The sequence below is a fragment of the Rhododendron vialii genome, chromosome 4a (assembly GCF_030253575.1).
Source record: "Rhododendron vialii isolate Sample 1 chromosome 4a, ASM3025357v1".
Lineage (NCBI taxonomy): Eukaryota > Viridiplantae > Streptophyta > Magnoliopsida > Ericales > Ericaceae > Rhododendron > Rhododendron vialii.
The window spans coordinates 4,370,195-4,378,412 of record NC_080560.1 but is presented as its reverse complement, the minus strand read 5'-3'; the positions used below and the strand labels follow the sequence as shown (position 1 = coordinate 4,378,412).

The window sequence follows — 8,218 nt, the reverse complement described above, 5'->3', positions numbered from 1 at the left end:
CGATTCACAGAGTGGTTGTACGAAAACTCAGCTTGACTGAGCTTTAAATCCCAAGTCCTCAGGTTATCCTCAACCAGGCAGCGCAAAAGATTTCCCAAAGAACGATTCACCACCTCCGTTTGGCCATCAGTTTGGGGATGATACGCAGTGCTAAAGTCGAGCTTTGTATTGGCCAACCGCCACAGACATCGCCAGAAGAAGCTCAAGAAGCGTGTATCCCTATCAGAAACAATAGATTTAGGCAGCCCGTGCAATCGATACACCTTGGTGAAGTACAACTGTGCCACTTTAACAGCATCGGTGGTTTTCTTGCATGGAATAAAATGAGCCATTTTGGAGAATCTATCCACTACCACATAAATAGAATCATGGCCACGCTGAGTACGTGGCAGCCCAAGAACAAAATCCATACTCACTTCTGACCAAGGCTGTGTTGGAATAGGAAGGGGCATATACAATCCTGCATTTGTAGCACCACCCTTTGATACGCAACAGACATGGCAGGTCGCCACAAATCGATAGACGTCGCGCCTAAGAGTAGGCCAGAAATAAGAACTGCTCACCAGCACAAGAGTCTTATCTCGCCCCACATGCCCTTCATTGTGCAACTCCGATATAATCTTAAGGCGTAGGCTTGAGTCAGGAATACATAACTGATTTCCTTTGAACAGGAAACCATCATGGATATGAAAAGAAGTTGGTTCCCCGCTTGCTATATCAGCCAAGACACTATAAAAATATGGATCAGCTGCCAATAATTCACGTAATGAATCAAAACCAAGTACCTCAGTGCGCATGAGAGTAAGCAAGGAATTACGACGGCTAAGGGCGTCAGCCACCCTATTTAAAGCTCCAGACTTGTGCTTGAGCACAAAAGAGAATTGTTGCACATAAGCAGCCCACTTGGCATGTCGGTTGGACAACTTGTCTTGGTTGTTGAGATGCTTCAAAGCTTCATGATCAGAATACAAGATAAAGTCGCTGTGAACAAGGTAGTGATACCAATGTTTCAGCGCCTGCACAACCGCATAGAACTCTACATCATATGTGCTATAATTCATTTTTGCCCCGTTAAGCTTCTCGCTGAAGTACGCAATAGGCTTTGAACTCTGGCTAAGAACAGCCCCAATCCCAACTTTCGAAGCATCACAATGCAGCTCGAAAGGCTGCGTAAAATCTGGAAGGACCAACACAGGAGCATTGGTTAATTTCTGCTTGATCACCCGGAATGCTTCTGCCGCCTCCTCTGACCAACTAAAGTGTCCACCTTTCATACACTCTGTGATTGGTGCCATGATTGTGCTAAAGTGTGGGATGAAACGGCGGTAGAATGATGCCAATCCATGAAAACTCCGTATGTCAAACAAAGTCTTTGGTTGAGGCCATTGTCTAACTGCCTCGACCTTTGACTCGTCAACAGCGATACCATCCTTCGAAACCACATACCCCAGAAATAAGACCGAATCAGACATGAACACACATTTTTTTAAAGCTCCAAACAGCGTCTCTTTTCGAAGGACTTCGAGAACCTCTCGTAGGTGCTGCACGTGCAAGTCTGGGGTGGCACTGTAGATAAGTATATCATCAAAATAAACCACAACAGACTTACCAATAAATGGTCGTAGCGCTTGGTTCATCACACGCATGAAGGTGCTTGGTGCGTTTGATAAACCAAAGGGCATAACCAGCCACTCGTACAAGCCCTCGCGAGTTTTGAAAGCAGTCTTCCACTCATCTCCTGGCCTAATCCGAATCTGATGGTATCCGCTCTTCAAATCCAGTTTGGTGAAAATCTTGGCCCTCGATAATTGATCCAACAAATCATCCAATCTTGGGATTGGAAAACGGTATTTCACGGTGATCTTGTTGATGGCCCTGCTATCCACACACATTCTCCATGATCCATCCTTTTTTGGAATTAGCAAGCAAGGAACTGCGCATGGGCTAAGACTTTCTCGGATGAACCCCTTGGACAACAACTCTTCGACTTGTCTGCGCAACTCCTCGTGCTCCTTTGGGCTCATACGGTAGTGAGCTCGGTTGGGCAAACTCGAACTGGGCACCAAATCAATCTGGTGCTGGATATCCCGTAGTGGTGGCAGCCCTTCAGGCAGCTCTTCAGGAAACAACTCCTCGAATTCTGCTAACAAAGGTTTCAGAACCGCCGGCACTTTTTCCTTAGACTGGTCCTGCCCGATATCCTTCCCGATCAGCACAAACATAACCCCCGAATCAGCAAACTCCTCCTCCAACTGCGCCCTTGCTAACAAGTTGGTACTCTCCCCTGCTGGTGGTTTAGGAGCCAATTCCTTTGACGGTAACAGAACAATCTTTGTACCCCCAAACTTCAGGTTGTACGTGTTTGCTCCACCGTCGTGCGATACTTTTCGATCATACTGCCAAGGTCGCCCCAATAAGAGGTGGCAGGCGTCCATGGCCACAACATCACACCATACTTTATCTTTATATTTAGTACCAACTGAAAAGGATACTAAACAACGCTTTGAAACTTTTACCTCATTACCCTTCTTCAGCCAACTCAATCTGTAGGGAGTTGGATGCGCCTCTGTCTTTAAATTCAGTTTCTGCACAACTTCTTCAGACACCACATTCTCACAACTGCCCGAATCGATCACAAAGCGACAAACCTTGCCACCAACCGTGCAAGTGGACTGGAAGATGTTGTTGCGCAACCACGACTCGCCCTCAGCCTCCCGCGGAGCATAGCACACCCGTCGAAGAACTAACAAAGGGCCTACATCTCCCATGACCTCTTCCTCCTCTAATGACACATCACTGTCATCATATGCAACCTCCTGCTCATATTTGCCCAATGTCTCCTCTTGCAACTCATCTGTCTCTATGAACAAGGCCTTGCCTTGACGGTCCGATTTTCTGCATTCAGAAGCACGATGTCCTGGCTCTCCACACTTATAGCATTTAAAGCCAGAAGTCGTAACTTTGTTTGCTGCCTGAACTGCGGGTTGAGGGATTACTGCGCGAACCGGTGGCGCAGCCCCCGCAGGCGCTCGACCAACACTGCCCCAGTTGGCACCTGTCGGTCTCCTGTTGAACCGTCTTTCTAGTACTAATGCCCGCTGATGGGCATCTGATACAGAGCTCAAATCATACATATTTAACTCATCTTGAAATTGTTGACGTAAACCACCAACATACCTCGAAATCTGTTGCTCCTGAGACTCTGCAAGATCATTCCTAGCCACGAGTTGGTAATACTCAAAGGTATAATCATCGACTGATCGTGTGTTTTGTCGAAGATTCTGTAGGCGCTGATACATCATACGGGTATAGTTATGGGGTAAAAACTCAACGCGCATCTTCTTCTTCAACTTTTCCCAAGCAGTAATCTTGGGTTTTCCCTGCCGATGCCTGCTGAGTTTGAGTTGTTGCCACCATGCAGAAGCCCTCCCTCTGAACCTGGTCGCTATAAGAGGGACCCTCCTTTCCTCAGGAACCTCTTTGAAATCCAAGATTTCGTCGATAGCATTGAGCCAGTCCAGAAACTCCTCTGGCGACAGATTTCCTTGGAACTCCGGCAGTTCAATCTTCAAACTGCTTTCCCAGTGACGCGAGTCGCGGGTGTGAGCCACGACCTCCCTATCCCGCCCCTGCTGATGGCGGTAGCCACCAAAAGGGTTGGAATCTTCACCATCTGTAAAACCTTCCTCCGTTGGAGGGTTAGATCTCACACGACGATGGCGAGGTTGGTTTGAAACTTCTAAAGCCTCCAAGCGTTGGACAACACCTCCAAGCATGGCTTTGATGTCAGCAAACCCTTCCTCCATTCGAGCATCTCGAGCAACCTCATCTCGTTCATAGACTTCTTCAACATAAGTTGTTCGACCCCCTCGTCCTCCTCGACCTCCGGTACGTCTTCCGGCCATAGTTAGGATTGAAACTTGGGCTCTGATACCAACTGATGCAGCGCAGCCTCCTTTTACGAAACTATTTGCAAGAAAATACACGAACAATGTTTGAGCCAGAGGTACTCCCTCTTTGGACAAACGAATTTGAGATAAATCTCGATTTTTTATTAATTCAATATCAAAAAGCCCCTGTGCCCTAAGGCTTACAATGAATATAAATAGGGCGATAGAAACCCTAAATAACTTAGGAAACAATTAAGGCTGTGAATCAGTCCCTAATCGCAGAAAATATGAAAATTACTAAAAACGGAAAATCCTACGTTGACTAGAAAATCAAATACTAGGAAGGAATCTAAGGTTGCCAAAACAAGCGGAAACTAAAACAGAATTTCCTATCAAAAGTTATTAGCAATCTAAATATTACTATAAACGGCAAAATAGGCCTTTCGGAAGGCTAGACAGCATCGAACAGCCGAAAAGCAACGTTGGTCATCTTCCGAAGGAATATGAGTATTGATCAGTGGGCCGTTTCGCTTCAACCCTATGGCCCACGGGTCATTCTGCCATTGTCACCCCGCCTCCAGTTTGGTTTGGGCTGTGCTCGGTCCAATCGCTCGAGGAACGTGGACGTGACCCGCTCTACATCATCATGTCTCTCGAGTTTGCTCCATTCTTCAAAGAAGTAGCTGTCGGAAATATTCGTTAGGATCTCTTTGTACACACAAATGTAATAAGAGACAACCACAAAAAATAACAATATGTTGAGATCAGCGAAACTGAAACTGATTTCATTAGAGACTTGATTAGAACTTAGCCCTCAAATTAAAAGCAACAGACATGCAAAGCACCGCTTCGAAATTTTAAGTCACAAGGACAAAAGGAACCAAGAGCTTAAGAGGAAATTCGATTTCTTTCAACACTATATATGTTGCTGGAAAAAAAAAAAATATCGTGTGGCAATTCCTCCATTTTTTTTGCAAAACCTCAACCGTAACCAACAACATTGGTTCGCAGAAATAAATCCCTACGACGGTTTCTCCTATAAGATTTTTAAATATTCATTAGAATATCTGTGAACACAAATAATAGGAGACGATCAAAAGATAATAATATGGTTGGATCATAGTTTAAGTAGAGAAATAGGAGTAGAGAAAACTTATTGATATTTGATAGAGGTACACAAAACGCGCTTTCCTTAGAGAACAAACGATTTTTAGGAAACTTTGTGTGCATCTAAATCGTTTCCCGCAAACCAAGAACCGCAGTCTGCTTAAAAAAATACACACAAAAGCTCCTCACAAACCAAAAACCGCTTGTATGCCCAAACAATACACTCAAAATTATACATCAACGAACTGCCAAAGCAACACAAGTATAACTTCATTTTTTAGTATAAAACTTTATGTTTTATTTTATTTTTTGAACGGCGAAGAAAATTTTCATTAGCCATAAATTAAACTCTCGATGTTTTATACATTTCCACACTCATGTATCTCCGGACCAATAGGTTAATACCCCAAACAAATAGGAGTAGCATCTAATATATGGCACAAAACTCCATGAATATATGAATGAGAAGTTACTTTGACCCAAAAAAAAAAAAAAAATGAGATCGAAGTTACAATTTGAGAGTTAATTATAATTTGATATCAAAATATATTACAATCTACTTGTAATCCGCAAACCTTTATGAAATTAAATAAAAATTTCAAAATAATCTTTTAAAAGATTCCTCTAACAGTAGCTATATCGTCTTATAATGTACGTACCCTGTTCCAATTGATCATCAAGTAGCCCTTCTTCCACATCTCTTTGACGACGACTAATATTACTCGAGTTTGTTCCATTCTCCACAATGGCCACGTTGTCTTGTACTGTACCCTGCTCAAATTGATGATCAACTAGCCCTTCTTCCACATCTCTTTGATGATGACTACTCCTCGAGTTTGTTCTACTCTCCACAGCAGTAGCCGTATTATGATCTTGCATCGGGAGCTCATTATTAGGCTCCGCAAGTGTTTTCACCACTTGGAGGTGACCAAACCTAGCTGCGACAAGGAGAGGGGTGTCACCTTGTGAATTCACTTGGTCAGAAAGAAAAGGGAAGCGCCGGAGAGCTTCCGCAACGAAGGTATTGCGTCCGGCTCCTGCTGCTATGTGAAGGATATTGTTGTTGCCGTGTTGCGTCCTCTTGAGAAACTTACCATCTTGGATAAGCATGGCCTCTTCCTCTGTTATGCTTCTTCCATCGATTCCTGAGAGACGACGCACATCCCCCTCCTTTGCTGCCTTGTAGAGTTTCTGATCCATCCTCCTCACTTTCTCCGTCTCTCTCCACTGGTGTGAAACGTGTATAGCACAAATGGGAAAGATGGCCACATTTTGTTCTATTTTACTAGCATTTGTGTCCGTTCAATGCACGAAATAAAAAAAATCATATTGATTTTTTCCGGCTCCTTTGCAATACAGTGCAAAAAAAAGATGCAGATCTGTTTCTGAAGTTACTCCCGAGCGCTCGGGACTGTGCTCCTGAGCGCTCAAGAGTACTGATATTCATCTTGCAAATTTTTGTTAGACAAAAATACAGCAATAAATGGAATTAATAAAATATGAATTTATACTCAGCCAGGAGTTCGAACAGCCTAGAACTGGCCCTGGTCATCCAAACTCCATCTCCTTGCATTCAAGACTTTGGCAAACACTGGACAGGCCTTCAGGGGACCTTAGAATGTATTTGGGAAAATGACTTTCAAGGAAAATGTAGTTTTACCAAATTGTTCTGAGTAAATAATTTTCTTTTTATTTTCTGAAAACTGAAAGCCATTGGAAACTAGCAAAAGATCACATTACCAATAATGGCATCTGGAAACATTAAGTATTAGCCCTATTAAAACCTTCATTTTCCTTGATCCTTCCACAAAATTGATAAACATAATCAAAACCACTCCTGAGCTCTCAGAAGCACTTCTGAGCGCTCAGGAGTGCTATGGGAAATACCCAAAATTTTTGCTTACCATTCCTATACCATTGTTTGCATACAAAGATCATTGTAACCACACATCCAGTATAAAAGATTGGAGTGGGCTAGATGATCCCCCTCAGCAGGATAACAGCCTGTTTGGTTAAAAAGATATAGAGATTCTACCTTTTTAAATGAAACCTTGCTTCTTGAATGGATTGTGAAAACCCTCAGGAACCAGCTATGAATGTAGCTCCTAGGCTTTGTGGATTTTCCAGAACAGACTTGCAGTCACTTTGATTTTTGACAAAGTTTGAAGGAAGATGATTTTTTTTGCTTCAAAAGGGGACTTTTGTTTTTTTGAAAATGAGGGCAGAATTTCATGGTATCCTTCTGGTAATTTTTCTTCTGGTCCCCAAAATGCAGCATTGAGGCTGCTATTTATAAGCCAAGAAAATTGAATTTGAAATTTGAAATTTAACAATAAAAATATTTCAAAGAGACATGATTTGATATCTCTAAATAAATCAGGTCAATACTACTGTAGCAATGACCAACGTGCTGAAAAATATAGCCATGTGATGACTGAAAAAGCTGGAAATTCAAATTACCATGGTAAAGTTGTTGGAGTGAAGCTCCTGAGCGCTCAAGAATGAGCCAAAATCTGAGTTTTTGAGAATGGATCCTGAGCCCTTGGAAATGGTCCTGAGCGCTCAGGACTCAATTATTTGATTTTTGGAACCTCCAAGAAGCAATGTTCACCATAATCGAGGTACGCGTTGATCCTTTTCAATAATGCTACAACAAGTTCTGGGGAAGTGGTTGATTTGATTAAAACTAGAGTTGCAATGTGGGTAAAAGCAAAATTCGACATAAAGGTGTATTCGGTGGAGGATTTTAGGATTTTTCTGGATGGAGTTAGGGTGTTGAAATTGTAAGTTGGTTTAGGTGGTAAGGTGCTTTGCCATCCAATTTTCTGTTGGAGGGTTTTTTGTTTTTAGTCATTTTTATTCTTGTTTTGCTCAAGCATGTGTGTTCTCCGTGTTCGAGCCCCTCGATGTAACCTTTTTCAAGGTTGTTATAAAAGTTTCATTTTGCCGAGCAAAAAAAAAAAAAGAATTGACACAACGCTAGTTAATAAAAAGATACTACTATTTTTTTTTGATTTCGTATTCGATGCACGCTAGCATTGACCTTATTTTATGCATTAAAAGATATATATCCTTGTGCATAAAGGAAATTGTGTTCTCCTATTTTTCGTGTTCGCAATAAAAAACTTTTATGTCTTGGAAACTAGTAGATATTAATGGCAAATCGTAAGGCATTGCCAACACCTGCCATGTACCAAGATTTCACTATATGAATTTCATAC

At 42.4% G+C, this 8,218-nt stretch overlaps 1 protein-coding gene across 1 annotated transcript; it reads right to left on the bottom strand.

Moving 5' to 3' along the window:
• Positions 1–4,526: 4,526 nt before the first annotated feature.
• Positions 4,527–6,271, bottom strand: LOC131323564 (probable E3 ubiquitin-protein ligase XBOS36). Its single transcript, XM_058355417.1, has 3 exons — positions 5,818–6,271; positions 5,657–5,706; positions 4,527–4,573 (listed from the first exon to the last, which is right to left on the bottom strand). Exons 1-3 carry the CDS (start codon positions 6,195–6,197, stop codon positions 4,527–4,529), a joined length of 477 nt encoding a protein of 158 aa, XP_058211400.1. The 5' UTR covers positions 6,198–6,271.
• Positions 6,272–8,218: the final 1,947 nt, after the last annotated feature.